We start from the raw sequence: 17513 nt of genomic DNA, 5'->3' as shown, positions 1-17513 counted from the left end.
GTGTCCTTAGCTGACTTTTTGATGGCATTATTTTTTTCTTGCTGATTTGAGTCCCTTGTAGATTCTGGATATTAGTCCTTTGTCAGATACATAGTTTGTGAAGATTTTCTCCTACTCTGTGGGTTGTGTGTTTACTCTGCTGATTATTTATTTTACTGTGCAGAAGCTTTTTAGTTTAATTAAGTCCCATCTGTTTATCTTTGTTTTTGTTGCATTTGCTTTTGGGTTCTTGGTCATGAAGCCTTTGCCTAAGTCAATGTCTAGAAGAGTTTTTCCAATGTTATCTTCTAGAATTTTTATGGTTTCAGGTCTTGATTTAAGTGTTTGATCCACCTTGAGTTAATTTTTGTATCAAGTGAGAGATGAGGATCCAGTTTCATTCTTCTCCATGTGACTTGCCAATTATCCCAGCACCATTTGTTGAATAGGATGTCCTTTCCCCACTTTATATTTTTTGTTTGCTGTGATGAAAATCAGTTTGCTCTAAGTGTTGGGCTTTATTTCTGGGTTCTCTATTCTGTGCCATTGGTCTATGTGCCTATTTTTATAGCAGTATTGTGCTGTTTTGGAGACTATAGTCTTATAATATAGTATGAAGTCAGGTAATGTGATGCCTCCAGATTTGCTCATTATGCTTAGTCTTGCTTTGGTTATGTGGGCTCTTTTTTGGTTCCATATGAATTTTAGCATTGTTTTTTCTAGTTGTGTGAAAAATGATGATGGTATTTTGATGCGAATTGCATAGAATTTGTAGATTGCTTTTGGCAGTATGGTATTTCCACAATATTGGTTCTACCCATCCAAGAGTTTGGGATGTGCTTCCATTTGTTTGTATCCTCTATGATTTCTTTCAGCAGTGTTTTGTAGTTTTTGTTGTAGAGTTCTTTCCACCTTCTTCATTAGGTACATTCCTAAGTATTTCATTTTTTTCTAGCTATTGTGAAAGGGTTTGAGTTCTTGATTTGATTCTCAGCTTGGTCGCTGTTGGTGTATAGCAGAGCTACTGACTTGTGTACGTTTATTTTGTATCTTGAAACTTTATTGAATTCATTTATCAGATCTAGGAGCTTTTTGGATGAGTCTTTAGGGTTTTCTAGGTATACGATCATATCATGAGTGAACAGCAACAGTTTGACTTCCTCTTTATCGATTTGGATGCCCTTTGTTTCTTTCTCTTGTCAATTGCTCTGGCTAGGACTTCCAGTACTGTGTTGAATAGAAGTGGTGAAAGTGGGCATCTTTGTCTTGTTCCTGTTCTCAGGGGGAATGCTTTCAACTTGTTCCCTGTTCAGTATAATGTTGACTATGGGTTTGTTATAGATGCTTTTATTACCTTAAGGTATGTCCCTTCTATGCCGATTTTGCTGAGGGTTTTAATCATATAGGGATGCTGGATTTTGTAAAATGCTTTTTCTTTGTTGAGATATCATGTGATTTTTGTTTTTAATTCTGTTTATGTGGTGTATCACATTTATTGACTTGTGGACGTTAAACTATCCCTGCATCCCTGGTATGAAACCCACTTGTTCATGGTGAATTACCTTTCTGATATGCTGTTGGATTCAATTAGCTTATATTTTGTTGAGGATTTTTTGCATCTATGTTCATCAGGGATATTGGTCTGTGGCTTTCTTTTTTTGTTATGTCCTTCCCTGTTTTTGGTATTAGGGTGATAATGGCTTCGTTGAATGATTTAGGGAGGATTCCCTCTTTCTCTGTCTTTTGGAATAGTGCCAATAGGATTAATACCAGTTCTTTTTTCTGAAAGTCTGTTAGAATTCAGCTGTGAATTCGTCTGGTCCTGGGCTTTTTTTATTGTTGTTGTCAGTTTTAAAATTACCATTTCAGTCTTGCTGTGGTCAGTTCAGAGTTTCTGTTTCTTCCTGGTTTAATCTAGAAGGGTTGTATATTTCCAGGAATTTATCCAGCTCCTCTAGGTTTTCTATTTTGTGTGTTTAAAGGTGTTCATAGTAGCCTTGAATGATATTTTGTATTTCTGTGGTATCAGTTATTATATCTCCTGTTTGTTTCTAATTGAGCTTATTCGGATCTTCTGTCTTCTTTTTTTTGGTTCATCTTGCTAATATTCTATCAATTTTGTTTATCTTTTCAAAGAACCAACTTTTTGTTTAATTTATCTTTTGTATTTTGTTTCAGTTTCATTTAGTTATGCTCTCATCTTTGTTATTTCTTTTCTTCTGCTGGGTTTGGTTCTTGTTTCTCTAGTTCTTGAGGTGTGACCTTAGATTGTCTTATTTGTGCTCTTTCAGACTTTTTCATGCAGGCATTCAGTGCTGTAAACTTTGCTCTTAGCACTGCTTTTTCTGTATCCAGAGGTTTTGATAAGTTGTGTCACTATTATCGTTCAGTTCAAATTCTTAAATTTCCATTTTGATTTCATTGTTGACCCAACAATCATTCAGGAGCAGGTTATTTAATTTCCATGTATTTGCATGCTTTTTGAGTGTTCCTTTTGCAGTTGATGTCCAATTTTATGCCACTGTGGTCTGAGAGAGTACTTGATATAATTTTGATTTTCTTAAATATACTGTGACTTGTTTTGTGGCTTATGTGGTCTGTCTCGGAATATGTTCCATGTGTTGATGAATAGAATGTGCATTGTGCAGTTGTTGGGTAGAATGTTCTGTATATATAGTTAAATCAATTTGTTGTAGGGTATAGTTTAAGTCCATTGTTTCTTTGTTGACTTTCTGTCTTAACGACCTGTCTAGTGCTGTCAGTGGAGTATTGAAGTCCCTCACTATTATTATTTTGCCCTCTGTCTCATTTATTAAGGTCTAGTAGTAATTGTTTTATAAATTGGGAGCTCCAGTGTTAGGTGCATTTATATTTAGGATTGTGATATTTTCCTGTTGGACTAGTCCTTTTATCATTATGTAATGTCTCTCTGTCGTTTTTAAATGTTGTTTTTTAAAGTCTGTTTTATCTGATGTAAGAATAGCTACTCCTGCTGGCTTTTGGTGTCTGTTTGCATGAAATATCTCTTTCTACCCCTTTACCTTCAGTTTATGTGAGTCCTTATGTGTTAGGTGAGTCCCTTGAAAAAAGCAGATACTTGGTTGGTGAATTCTTATCCACCCTGCCATTCTGTATCTTTTAAGTGGAGCATTTAGGCCATTTATATTCAACATTGGTATTAAGATGTGAGGTACTATTCTATCCATTGTGCTAGTTGTTGCCCCAATACCTTTTGTCTGTTTGTTTTTTCTCATTGTGTTATTGTTTTATAGGCCCTGTGAGATTTATGCTTTAAGGAGGTTCTGTTTTGGTGTATTCTGAGGCTTTGTTTCAAGATTTAATAATTCATTTTATCACTTCTTTAGTGCCGACTTGATATTGGCAAATTCTCTCAGCATTTGTTTGCCTGAAAAAGACTTTATCTTTCCTTCATTAATGAAGCTTAGTTTCACTGGACATAAAATTCTTGACTGATATTTATTTTATTTAAGGAGGCTAAAGATAGGACCTCAATTCCATCTGGCTTGTAGATTTTATGCTGAGAAATCTGCTATTTATCGGATAGGTTTTTCTTTATAGGTTACCTGGTGCTTTTGCCTCACAGATCTTAAGATTATTTCGTTTGACTTGACTTTAGATAACCTGATTGACTGTGTGCCTAGGTGATGATCTTTTTGCGATGAATTCCCCGGGTGTTCCTTGACCTTCTTGTATTTGGATGTCTAGATCTCCAGCAAGGCCAGGGAAGTTTTCCTTGATTATTCCCTCAAATAAGTTTTCCAAACTTTTAGATTTTTCTTCTTCCTCAGGAACACCAATTATTCTTAGGTTTGGTCGTTTAACATAATCCCAAACTTCTTGGATGCTTTGTTCATTTTTTAAAATTCTTTTTCCTTTGTCTGTGTCAGGTTGTGTTAATTTGATTAGGCCTTGTCTCTGAGCTCTGAAATTCTTTCTTCTGCTTGTTTGATTCTATTGTTGAAACTTTGCAGTATATTTTGCATGCCTCTAAGTGTGTCTTTCATTTTCGGAAATTGTGACTCTTTTTTATTTATGATTCTATTTCTCTGGAAATTTTTTCATCCATGTCTTGTATTATTTTAAAAATTTCTTTAAGTTGCCTTTCACCTTTCTTCTCTAGTGCCTCCTTGAGCTGCTTAATAACCGACCTACTGAATTCTTTTTCTGGTAATTCAGATATTTCTTCTTGGTTGGGATCCATCGCTGGTCAACTAGTGTGATCTTTTGAGGGTGTTACAGAACCTTGTTTTGTCATATTACCAGAATTGTTTTTCTGGTTCCTTCTCATTTGTATATACTGTGTCAGAGGCAAGATCTTGAATCTGCTGTTCAGATTCTTTTATCCCATGGGGTGATCCCTTGATGTGGTTCTCTCCCTCTTCCCCTATGAATGGTGCTTCCTGAGAGCTGAACTGCAGTGGTGGTTATTTTTCTTCTGGGTCTAGCTACCCAGTGGTGCTACTGGACTCCAGGCTGATATTGGGGAGTGTCTGCAGAAAAAGCATTTGCCGTAGGCTACAAGCCTTCCTGCTAAGAAAGCAAGCAGGGCTTTCAGGCGTTGCCCCTCCCTGCCTGCTGTGGCTTCTGTTCTCGTATCTGTACTTTCCATTGGCCCCCTATTCCCGCCAGCTCCCTATTCCCACCTCTTCCCCCACCCCCAGATTCTGCCCAGGAAAATTTGCATTCAGTCAAAATTATTACAGCATTCAGCTAGAAGTCTTTCTCACTGTGGTACTTCCCCAGTTCCACTGACTGCCCTCCCCAAGGACCCCTGTGAGATAAAAGTAAAAAAAAAAATGGCTTCCCTAGGGACTGGGAGTGTCTACAGGGGTGTCTTGTCACTGCTGCTTCTAGTTTTTGTTTTTTTTTTTTCTTTTTTAGGTGGAGTCTCAGTCTGTCGCCCAGGTTGGAGTGCAGTGGCGTTGATCTTGGCTCACTGCAACCTCTGCCTCCCGGGCTCAAGCTATTCTCCTGCCTCAGCCTCCCAAGTAGCTGGGATTACAGGTGTGCACCACCATGCCCAGCTAATTTTTTTTTTTTTTTTATTTTTAGTAGAGACAGGTTTCACCATATTGGCCAGGCTTGTCTCAAACTCCTGGGCTCAAGCGATCCACTCACCTTGGCCTCCTCCCAAAGTGTTGGGATTACAGGCATGACCCACCATTCCTGGCCTGCTTTCTTCTACTTTTATATATCGCTCAGCTCTCTAAATTTGTTTCAGCCCTAGGTAAGGTTAAATTCTTCTGTGATCTGGATTTTCAGGTTCCCCAGTGAGGGTGTGTATTTGGAGGCAGACTTTCCCCGTCTCATACTTTGGGCACTCACAGTGTTTTGGCTGTCTCATGGAGTTTGCAGCGGCAAGCTGCTTCTTTAAAAGGGTCTGTGAATTCTTTCAGTTTTCCTGGTGTGTTCCTGTGGTGGTTCTTGGAGCAGAGTTTACATTGTGAGTCTCCACATGCTGTTTTGTCCCCACGAGTGGGAGCTGCAAGTGAGTCCTGCCTGATATCCACCATTTTCTCCGGGTGACCTCAGTTAATCTATATGTCCTGTTATCTATTGGGAAAGGCAAACTTGTATTTTGGACATAGTGTATTAATTGATAGCATTAGGTTAATGGAATTCCTATAACTTCAGTACCAGCCATATATCCGTTTACTCATTCATTTGTTAACTGATTAATTCAAGTGGTTACCTTCTAGTCAATACTAATTTCGCCTTAGGTATTTTTGTTATGGAGGTTAAAAAAAAGATTTTGTGCCTGTCAACAATAACTCTAAAATCTATTTAATCATTCTCTACTTGCTTATATTCATAATCAAATCACATAGACACTTGTTTCATTCCATGTGATCTGTGCTAGGTTGACATACTCTGCTCTTTCAAGGACTACTCTGCAGAATCCGTGGTTTCCTGATTACAAGTCTCTGCTTCTGTTCAACTGATTGCAGTATTTATTAAGCTTAAATAAGCCAAAATATTATTACAATAGAAAAAAAACTTATTCTCTTCATTTTGAAGTTCCTAAAAGATTGTCTATTTCTTTAATTTTTAAAACCCTCTTCAGAATACTGGTTGATCATTAGTAGCATACCACCACCATGATATATTTAACACCTGCTTTTTACATATCTAAGAGATACAAAACATTGTCCCTTTCAGTGAGGATCTTACAGTCTTATATATGAACACATAACTTGATGGTAAAGATTAAGTGCCAAGTAGACAATAACAGCCATCAGTATTACAGGTAATGATAAACATGGACTGAAGTAGTTGAAGTAAGATACCCTTGACCAAAAAGTAGGCAGTTACAGACGAGAGGAAAGAATATTTTAGCCAGAGGGAATACTATGAGGAAAGGCTTTGAAGTAGGAATCTGGACAATGGATTTGGTAAAAAAAATTTTTGTAGATGGTTTTTAATTAGAGCAGGTAAATGACTAGTAGGAGGAGGTAAGACTGGAGATGTAGTTAGTAAGTGAATTGGGACGACTTGAATGCCAGCTTTACGAGATTAAGTTTTATATGTAGCTGGAATTAATATTCATGAGCAGTGCATGATGCATTTAAAGGAGTATTTTAGGAAGCTCAGTTTGACGTGTAAAGGGAAGGTGGGAGAGACTAAAAAACCATTGCCATAATAGTAATTCATTGTGTTTTTAATTTGCATTTCTCTAATAACAAATGCAGGTGAGCATCCTTCCATATGCCTGTTGGCAGTATTATTAGATCTTTACAGTTTAGATCTACAATCTGTCAGGAATCGAGTTTAATGTATGATGTGAGGTAGAGTTCAATATTTTTCTTCATTTAAAAAATATATAGACATTCATTTAATCCAGCACCATTTATTGAAAAGATAGTCCATTCCCCTCTGCAGTGTGGTGGCACCTTTGTTGTAAACCTGGTGACTGTAACTCAGTATTGAGAAGTAATAGGTTTGTGGAGGAAAGATCCAGTCTTGAGTCCACAGTGTGTAGATGGGTCTTAAAAAGAAGTTATATCCTAACGTGGAGTTAAGTTCATTTGCCGCATGGTTGATCTGTTAGTACTTGGGAATATATTGCAGAACTGTTTTGCTTTCTCCCATTTATTTTTTTTAAACTATGGAAGTAATTTCAGATTTATATACAATTTGTGGAAATAGTACATAGGCTTCCCATGTATCCTTCACCTTTATTCCCCATTGATAGCATTTCCGAACCATCTGGGAATAAGTTGTAGACATGATGTCCCATTACCCCTTAATATTTCAATGTGTATTTCTTAAAGACATGGACACTGTTCTATCGGGAAGTTAACTTTGATCCATATTACCATTTAATCCACAGACTCCATTTCAGGTTTCATTAATCATCCCAAACCTTTACAGCTCCAGGATCTAATCAAGACCATGTGTTACATGTACTTAACATTTCTCTTCATTTCACTTCAATCTGTAACGGTTCCTCAGTCTTTCTTACCTTTTATGACCATAACATTTATGAAGAATACGGGACCACAGAGTTTGTAGAATGCCCCTCAATTGAGTTTGTCTGGTGTTTCCTCATGATTTATGCATTTTAGCATGAATAGCACAAAAATGACTTGGACTTAACCTTAGTGCTTTCTATGAGGAGACGCCTGAGATTGACTTGTCCCATCAGTGACGACTTTTGTCATGCAGTGAGGAGTATGCCAGGCTTCTTTGCTGTAAAGTTAATTAATCCGTATGTTTTGTTATTGAATAGTAAGTAATAAGTATTTTCTGAGGAGACATTTTGAGCCTGTGTGTGTGTGTGTGTATATATATATATATATATATATATCTATACATATATATAGTATATATATATATATATATATCTATACATATATATAGTATAGATATATATATGTGTATATATATATATATATATAAATATTCTGCTCCTCATCAAGCTTTCTTTCACCTTCCAGATTTAGCCTCTGTTGATGATTCTCATCTGAAGCAGTTATGACCCTGAAGGTTGCCAAAGGGGGATTTTTAAAATTCCAGTTTCTTTTTTATATTTGTTAATTGGCATTGTACCCAAAGGTAGCTTTTGCTTTTCCCTCATCTTCTTTTTGTTTGCCTATTTGTATCACTATAGCCTCTTGGATTCCTGTTCTACTTACAAGTTTATAATTTGTTACTATCATTATCTATTTTGTTGCTTAAATGATTCCAGGTTTGGCTAGTGGTACAGACCCTCTAATTGACTCCTTTGCCCTTTTGATATTTCTCCGTCATGCTCTGGACATTTTTACTTTCTGGCATAATAAAGTGTTCCTAAGTCATCTTGTATTTTCCTTGCCCCAGCCCTGGAGCCAGCCATTTCTCCATGGAGCTCTGGTTTCTCAATTAATCACTGGTTTCTCAGTTAATCAGTTTATTTATTCAACAAATATTTATTCAGTGACTGCTATTTTCCTGTTTTTTTTTTTTAACTTTCTACAGAGCTGTTCTAAGTGTTAGTAACATGTGCCTTTTTGAAAACTAGTTGTAGCATTTTTTTTTTATATGCCACATATAGGAATCCAAAATTCTTATGCACATTTGTACTCCTTATTAATTAGCCTTTTTGTATTTATCACTGGTAAATATAGAAATTTCCTTTAATCTATCTAAGAACCCCCCAAAAATTGATGGTGTGTTTACAGTGTCAACACAATAGCCTTGGCCGGTAGCGGTGGCCCACCCTGTTATCCCAGCACTTTGGGAGGCTGAGGCAGGAGGATCGCTTGAGCCCAGGAGTTCAAGACCTGCCTGGGTGGCATAACAAGACCTTGTCTCGAAAAACAAACAAACAAAAAACTTAAACAAAATAACATTATAGCCTTATAATACACAAGAAACCCTATGTGTTGATTGTCTTTATGAAACCTGGATCCAACTCTCACACACTCAAAATAATAGTATTTAACATTACTTGGAGGCATCTCATAGTTTGAAGTTACTCTGTAAATGTTTTCTATGAAAGCATTATTGTATATATAAAGTAGGTATGCACATGTAGGGGTGTCAGTCTAGTTCTGTATGAAAGAGTTGGAGATACTTTGCTCTAGGAGTTGGAAATCTTTCAGCATGGTTTTTGCTTTTCTGCTTCTCTTCTACTTTCCTTCACTAAGACCAGTTTGTAACATTTCTAAGAAAATGCACTGTAGTCTTACTTTCTAATGAGGAATGTATATGAGATTATTTATTCATTTAAATGATATAAATACAACACTTTTACCTATTTTAAAATACAATTTATGGTATGAGTGGCAGACAGTACATCTCAACAGTGCATTCAGATCACCTCATTGGTGATTTTCAAACATATTTCTTATTTATTGCCTTCCTTAAATGATGAAATCTTTCAAGCTTTTCATTTTCTTTTTTTCCCGCATTTGAATCTTATGCTATTTGTGACTGTATGATTATTGCAATGTAGAATTCAAAGTGACATAAATCTTGGACAACAGATTAACATGTTAATTATTAAACTGAAATCTTTATGAAATTTAAAATTTTAACTTTTAAAGGCATAGACAGCTCTGGTGTTTAAAAAATACCTTTGGAAACCTGTTAGGCAGTTTCTAATAAAGTTAAACATAAACCTACTCTGTGACCCAGCATTTTTTTGTTGTTATTTTTTTTTCTCATCTAAAACCAAAAGACTTATTAAAGAATGTTCAAGGTAGCTTTACACATAATATCTCCAAACTAGAAACAGACCAAATGTTCCATCAACAGCAAAATACAAATCATGGTATTTCATTTGGTAGAATACTATTTAGTGATTTAAGAAGCTTAAAATACTAATATATGCAAACAAAATTATGTTGAGTGAAAGAAGCAAGATGGAAAGTGGTACATGTTTAGATATGAAGAAGAGGCAAATGAATCTATAATGCCTGAAGTCAGAATGGGTAACCTGGGGAGGTGGATATTGACTTGGAACGAGGCTGAAGGCACCTTCTGGGTGATGGAAATGTTCATATCTTGATCTGACGGTAGTCATAAGTGTTTACATATGTACTAATTCATTGAGCTATATGCTTAAGGTTTGTGCATTTTACTTACCCTGCAGTAAAATTATGTAAGAAAGAAAGAAAAAGTAAGAACAGAGAGTCTCTTTATGCTTGACTTTCTTTTGCCGTTAAATGTATATATTAAATTAGGGATATTATACCCTGCTAAGGTATAACCTCCAAGGTATAGGGATTTGGACTAATAGGACTTAATATTCATTAGGTTAACTTTTCTTTGCTATTCTTCTTTTTTCTTCCTTGGCTGTCTTCCTTTTCACTTTATTTTTCCCTTTTTCCTCTTCTTAACCTTGATTTTATTCCTGTTATTATACTCTTCAGTGCTTTCACATTAATTCTTTAGAAATGAGATGAGCAATGTGTTGACTCTTGATGGGTTGCTTATAATCTGGATGCCAATTTTACATTTGTGTCAGGCTCTGCCTCCCCTTGGCTGGTACTTTATGCCAGCCCCAGTTTCTCTGTTGCAATAAGTGGACCCATTTTTGTGTGTAATGAATGGGATCTTAAATGTGTGGTACAAAGGCATGATTCAAATGAAATATTACAGAATTTACAGTGAATTTCACTTCCTGTAAAAGCTTTATATTCATCTTCATGATTTGTTAGAACATACATACATGTGTTTTACTAATTATCCTTTTGGTACTTCAAATAGTTTGACATAATTTTACATTTTTTTTAAATTATGGAATTTTTCAAATTTTACACAAGTAAAGAGGATAAGATAGTGAATGTCCCTAGGACACCTCACCAGCTTCAGCAATTATCAACTCACAGTGGCCGGCCAGTCTTGTTTCTCTTCTGTCTCTCCCTGGATTACTTTGAAGCAAATCTCAGATATATCACTTCATCTGTAAATGTATCTTTAAAGATACATACTGAATTTTAAGATAACTCTTAGAAAACTAATCCCAATATCATTATCAAGCAAACAAAACAGTAACTCCTTAATAATAAAAAAAGTCTGAAGTTCAGATTTCTCTTATTGACTCATTAAAATTTTTAAAAAAATTATTTTATGCTTTTAGAGACAGGTCTTGCTCAGTCACTCAGGCTAGAGTGCAGTGTTGTGATCTTAGTTCACTATAACCTCAAACTCCTAGTCTCAGGTGATCTCCTTGCCCCCTTCCCCCAACCCAGCCTCCCAAAGTGCTGGGATTACAGGCATGCGCCACCACGTCTGACCTCGATTTTTTCATAATTGGTTTATTTGAATAAAGATTAAAATGAGGATCATTTATTGCATTTGGTTGATAATGTCTGTTTAGTTTGTTTAGTATTTTTTAAGATATAGAATCCTTTTTCATCTTTACTTTTCTACATAGATTATTTAAGAAACCAGGTCGTTAGTCCCTTAGAATTTCTATGTTCTTGGTTTTGCTGATGGTATACCTGTGGTGATGTACAGCCTATTTGCCTGTCCCCTGTATTTCTTGTAAACTGATAACCTAGAGGCTACATAGATTCAGGTTTGAAGTTTTTGGTAATTGTTTTATAGGTAGTTTTGTCTACTTCCTATTGTACTACGTCAGAAGGCATTTAATTTCCTGTTTTTATTTTGTGATTTTTAAGTACATCAGTAGGTCCAGTTATCCTAGCCTGGTTCATCCATTATCATGTTTCCCATAAAGTTCCCTAGTTGACCTAGTGGTTGTAGAAGCCTGCCGATGCTCATTGCTGAAAAGATCCATTATTTTATCAGTAGTTGCCAGATGGGAGGGTCATTTCTTCTGCATTTATTAGCTGCAATCCTTCTGGCTAACAGATGAAGAACTTTTCCCTCGTTATCTGTTTTCTCTGAGTATGATTATTATGTAAAGTCAAGATAAGTACTTAGTTCTTTCCCTTTATTTGTCAGTATCATGGTTGGGAAGAAGCCATTTCTTTTAGAATTGTTTTTTTAAAAATTGGGAAATGATAATTATAAAGCAAACTCTGGATACTGGCCATCCTCATTGCTTAATGGATTGGTTATGGCTTTTAGGCCTCTTAAGTGGATACTTAAGCTAGGAAATACCTAGTACTTTTTTTTTTCCTTAAGAGAAAATACATCATGAATTCATTGTGATATTTTCAGTTAGGATTTAAGACTACAGGGTTTTACGTAATGTATTTGATTTTATATTTGTGTCTCTTTATGCTAAAAATCTTTGTTTCTGACATTAATTCTTTAATCTATTTTATGTATATTATATATATATAAAATAATTTTATAATAGCAATTGCACTGAGACAGGGACACCAGTATTACTAACAGCATGATTACTGAAAATAGTTTATGATTTATTTGCAGGGTTTAAAAAAATCTTTAGAATATGTGGTTATTTGACCATATTTTAAAGTTATTTGAAATAACTGTTCTTTGTATGATTAGGGCCACCAATCTGATTCACTGTTAGGTTTTAATTGCTTTGTTTTCTTTTTAGAGATTACTTTGTCTCCATTTTTATTTAATTTTGTTTGACTTAAGTAAAAGCATATTACTTGTTACTAACAATGTGATTACTGAAAACGGTTTAAGATTTTTTTTTTCTCTTTAGGATCTCATGGCTATTTTACAGTGTTTAAAATCTTTTGAAATAATTCTCTTTGTGGTTAAGTCACTGTAGATAGATTTAGTTCCAGTTTTCTTTTGATTTTAGAGATTGTTCCCCCACCCCTTTTGGATGAAACTTTGATTTCTATAATTATGCAAAAAATTCATGTTTTCAAAATAAAATCTATGAAACGGTGTACATTCAGAGACATACAGCTTCCATTTCTAAGTAACTTTTTTTTTTCTTTTTTAGTTTTGGGTTTATTCTTTAAAAAAAGTAAGCAAATATGTATTTATATTTTCATTTTCACCTTTCTTAGACAAAAGATAATATAAAGCACACACTATTTGGTACCTTGCTTTTTTTCATTTAACATTATACCCTACACTGCTAAGGTATAACCTCCAAGGTATATTAAGTAAAATTAAAAAAAGAAGCAAGATGTGTAGTAGTCTTCCTCCTTTTATAGCTGTTCAGTGTTTTATGCTATGGACGTTTATATAACTGGTGCTGCATTGATGGTTGTTTAGGTTGTTTTCAGTCTTTTGCTTTTATCGATAATGCTACTTGTAAGTATCTTTAATGTTTGCTAGGAATATATTCGATGACATTTTAGTTTCAGGAAACATTGCTTATATTTACTCTGTTTTGTTGGTTATAGAAAAAATTCAAAAAACTTTTTTCATTAGATAAGTCCAAGAACCACTGATGACTTTCTTGCTAATGCTTAGTTATTTAATTACCAAAGTATAAATAAAAATATTCACAGATGATGTTTTTAATGATTAAATACATGCAAGCTTTCTGGGGTAAGTAATGATGAAATGCAGTACTTTAAAAAATAATGTTCACGGTTAGCAATCTAAGAATCGTCTGTTTACTATGTTTTGATAGTAATGATTGCACACTCAAATTTTTTGTCATTAATGTACAGAAAACATTGCAAAATCCCAAGATTTTATTAGAAACTATTTTCTTGGTTTTTTACTTTGTTTTCGCAGTTCCTTAGAAAATCATACAGGTGGTCCATCCATTCTTACCTTCTTCCATGGTATTTAAGCGTTGTATAAATATAGCTTGCATGTTTAATTGTGACAATATTTCACTTGTGTGCCTTTGATTTTTTTTTTTTAAACAGGCAGTATAACTCCAACTGTGGAACTGAATGGGCTTGCTATGAAAAGGGGAGAGCCTGCCATCTACAGGCCATTAGATCCAAAGCCATTCCCAAATTATAGAGCTAATTACAACTTTCGGGGCATGTACAATCAGAGGTTTGTATGTCTTTTTTGGTTTTGTTCTTAATTATTATTTTATCCATGTTGTAAAAGTTTCTCACACTCAAAAGAGTATTTTCATTGTAAATCTAATTGACCTTGGGCATTTTGCATGGAATTTAGATAAAGCAGGTTCACAAGGAATATTTAAAGTAATAACTTAAAAAAACCCAGTTTTCAGGAACTAGTTTTTTTTTTTCCCCTACCCCACAAACGTAAAAGATCTGAAGGAACTAGTTTTTATTGTGTCATGAGGGCCCTGTATTTGTTGCAGGGAAGACCAAGTCTTAAAGTCATTTCACAGTTTATAGTGTTGACTTTCTCATTCATTTACCAAGCAGAGCTCAGTTTTTTTCTTGATTTGTCTAAATACATTAATGAACACGAATGTTTGTAATTTATGGGGAAAAAAGAAAAAATGTAAATAATGTAATCCCAGAATTTGCCACCTTTTATATTTTCATGTACTTTACATTCTTTTTTTCTTTGCATTTAAATGTATTTAACCAAGTTGAACTTGTCCTTTATTTGCAATTTTTGTAGTACTTTATGAAGGTATGATAGACATACAGTAAAATGTACAAATCTTAAGTATACCTCTTGATGACTTTATTTATATATCTATGTATTTATACTTTATTTGATGACTTTTTACATATGTATATCCTCGTGATCACCACTCAGATCGAGATACAGAATGTTCCCATCACCTCTGAGAGTTTCCTCAGACCTCTTTGTCCTTGACACATCCTTCTCCCAGAAATAATCACTATTTTATTATCATAGACTAGTTTTTGCCTGTTGTTGAACTTTTTATAACTAGACTCATACAGTGTTTATGTGCGTCTGGCTTCTTTTACTTTGTGTAATGATTTTCTTGTTTGGGGATTCATCCATGTTGCTTATATCTGGGTTTTGCCCTTTTTTATTGCTGGTTAATGTACTTTGTATGGATATATCATAATTTGTGTATCTTGTATATGCAATACAAGCACTCTCTTTTCACTTAATATAGTGGCCATTTGTTATGTATTTAAGAATTTTTTTTTTCTTTTCTTTCTTTCTTTTTTTTTTTTTTTTTTTTGAGATGGAGTCTTACTCTGTCACTCAGGCTGGAGTACAGTGGTGTGATCTTGGCTCACTGCATCCTCCGCCTCCCGGGTTCAAGTGATTCTTGTGCGTCAGCCTCCCGAGTAGCTGGGATTACAGGCACCTGCCACCCTGCCTGGCTAATTTTTGTATTTTAGTAGAGATGGGGTTTCACTATGTTGGCCAGGCTGGTCTTGAACTTCTGATCTTAAGTGATCTGTCTGCCTCAGCCTCCCAAGTGCTGGGATTACAGGTGTTAGCCCCTGTGCCTGGCACAAAATAATTTTGATGGCTGCATAATGCTTCATATGGCTTCATAAGGTATATAAATGTATGTCTATTTTTTTATCTAGGTTGTTCATGCCCCCTTTTTTGTTAAGATTGCTGCAGTAAATAATCATTATGTAAATCTTTGTTCATGTCACTGATTATTTTCTTCCTTATATTACTATAAGGGGACAGCATTAGGAGATATACCTAATGCTAAATGACGAGTTAATGGGTGCAGGAAATCAACATGGCACATGGATACGTATGTAACAAACCTGCACATTGTGCACATGTACCCTAAAACCTAAAGTATAATAATAAAAAAAAAAAAGAATAAAGCATTGCCCAATTGCACTAATGTTTGTACTAATTTCTTACAGTATATGAGAATGCTTATTCTACTCTGACAACACTGAGTTAAAAAGGTTTTTGTTGTCTTTGATAGTTAAAAGGTAGTTTTTTTTTTGTTGTTTTGTTTTTTTTTTTTTTTAGATGAAGTCTCACTCTGTCACCCAGGCTGGAGTGCCATGGCACGGTCTCAGCTCACTGCACCCTCTGCCTCCTGGGTTCAAGCGATTTCCGGCTAATTTTTGTGTTTTTAGTAGAAACAGGGTTTTACCATGTTAACAAGGCTGATCTCAAACTCATGACCTCAAGTAATCCGCCTCTCTCGGCCTCTCAAAGTGTTAGGATTGTAGGCATGAGCCACCGTACCTGGCCATCAAGTAGCAGTTTTTAAAATTCAATTTTATTGATTACTAGTGAGGCTGAATAGTTTTTTTTTTTTTTTTTTAGATATTTGTTATTTATCCTTTTTGATTTGTCTATTTTAATTTGCTGATTTTTATTCCATTGCTTCACCAGTTTTCAAATGTTTATATGTTGAGGATGTTAACCTTCAGTCTATTTTGTTTGTTGTAATTTTCCTGCTTTAAAACATTTGGCTTTTAATTGTGTATTTGTTTTTAATATCCTATAGTTTTAAAATTTTATGTGGTCTAATCTGTTGATTTTTCTTTATTTCTCTCACTTCTTTTATGCCTAAGAAATTCTTTCCTACATTTGATCAGATATTTGCTGGTGCTTTTGTTATGGTTTTATGTATTTACTGATATCATAACTTAGATGTATAGGGAAAATATTTATTTAGTCCATAAACTGATACTTTTTGGTTTCTTGCTTGCTAGGGGAAAAATTACCTTTAATTGTATCCATTTAAAACTTAGTCCTATTCAATTGTAAATAGTTCCTTTAAATATTATTGTTTAGGTTCTCTAAGAAGAATTTGCACACTCTGTTAGACTTCTGCCCTTCCCTTTTCCTCTCAGGTATGGCTGGGGGAGCTTTCTGTATGCTAGGAAGGGAGAGGCATCTATATACCTCACCTCTGTAGAGGCATCTTATGTTGTCCTTTAGTTCCTCTTTTCTTTGTGGTCATGTGCCTTGTCCATGAGGTGTGGAAACTTGCAGTTGGTGGCATCTAGTCCGTCTTTTTCTCCCTTAGGTAATGCTTCCAGAGTGTATCTACCATCTTCCCCTTGCTAACTGGCCTAAACCCTCAGCTTTTCTTGGCTTCCTTGGTATATTTCATTCTCTCCTGTAACATCTCTGCTTCTAATTGTGATGCATACGATGGCAGGCTTCCCAGCCCTCAGCTTGGTGTTCACACCGCATAGGAGGCACAAGGGACAACACATTTCTCTTGTAGTTGTTTTTTTCTTTCTCTGTATAATATACCCATTGCCTTTGTGTTTAGTCTGAGGTTCCCCAATGTAAATAAATAGAGCTAGTTGCCCACTTCAGCACAGTAGTTATCTTTAGTCACCTGAGTAAGGAACACCTAGTCTATTGTATACTAATTTTATTGCTAATGTACTCTAGTAAATAGATTTATGAGAGTATTACATCTTTATATTTGTTTTATTTTGATATCTGTGGTCTTTTATTGAAATTTTGCTACAGTTCTGACTAGTGAATTTATTACTTTTAAATGGAAATAAACTACTTTTATTACTTCTAAATTTATTACTTTTAAAAAGTCTGGTGCTAAAGCAATGAAAAGTCAGACACTAATCCCTGTCCTTATGGAGCTCATGTTCTTGTAGGGGAGGTAATCAGTCAATAAGTGGTTAGTCACTGAGAAGGTTGCTTTTGATAAAGACCTCAAAGGAAGAGAGAGAAAAAGCAGTGTGAATGTTGAGAGAGAGAGAGAGAATTCCAGGCTCAAGAAATAGCAAGTACTCCCCGTAGTAGGAGTGTGCCTGGCATGGCCTCAAGAGGCCAGTGTGGCTTGATCAGAGTGA

The 17513-nt window shown here is 35.0% G+C and overlaps 1 protein-coding gene across 21 annotated transcripts in view; it reads left to right on the top strand.

Annotated features, from left to right (window-relative positions):
- The window catches only part of STAU2 (staufen double-stranded RNA binding protein 2), a 338058-nt gene that overhangs the window by 70615 nt on the left and 249930 nt on the right, over positions 1 to 17513 (top strand). For 19 of the 21 annotated variants that reach the window (XM_063642824.1, XM_063642827.1, XM_055286518.2 and 16 more), the window contains one exon: positions 13713 to 13848. The exons of the other annotated variants lie outside the window; for them this stretch is intronic. In XM_063642824.1, coding sequence (XP_063498894.1) covers positions 13713 to 13848 — 136 coding nt within the window. The remainder of the gene's footprint in view (positions 1 to 13712; positions 13849 to 17513) is intronic. 21 annotated transcript variants of the gene reach the window in all.

Source organism: Symphalangus syndactylus, chromosome 7 (assembly GCF_028878055.3).
Source record: "Symphalangus syndactylus isolate Jambi chromosome 7, NHGRI_mSymSyn1-v2.1_pri, whole genome shotgun sequence".
Taxonomy (NCBI): domain Eukaryota; kingdom Metazoa; phylum Chordata; class Mammalia; order Primates; family Hylobatidae; genus Symphalangus; species Symphalangus syndactylus.
The sequence above is the reverse complement of the archived record's forward strand: the minus strand, read 5'-3'. Positions and strand labels throughout refer to the sequence as shown.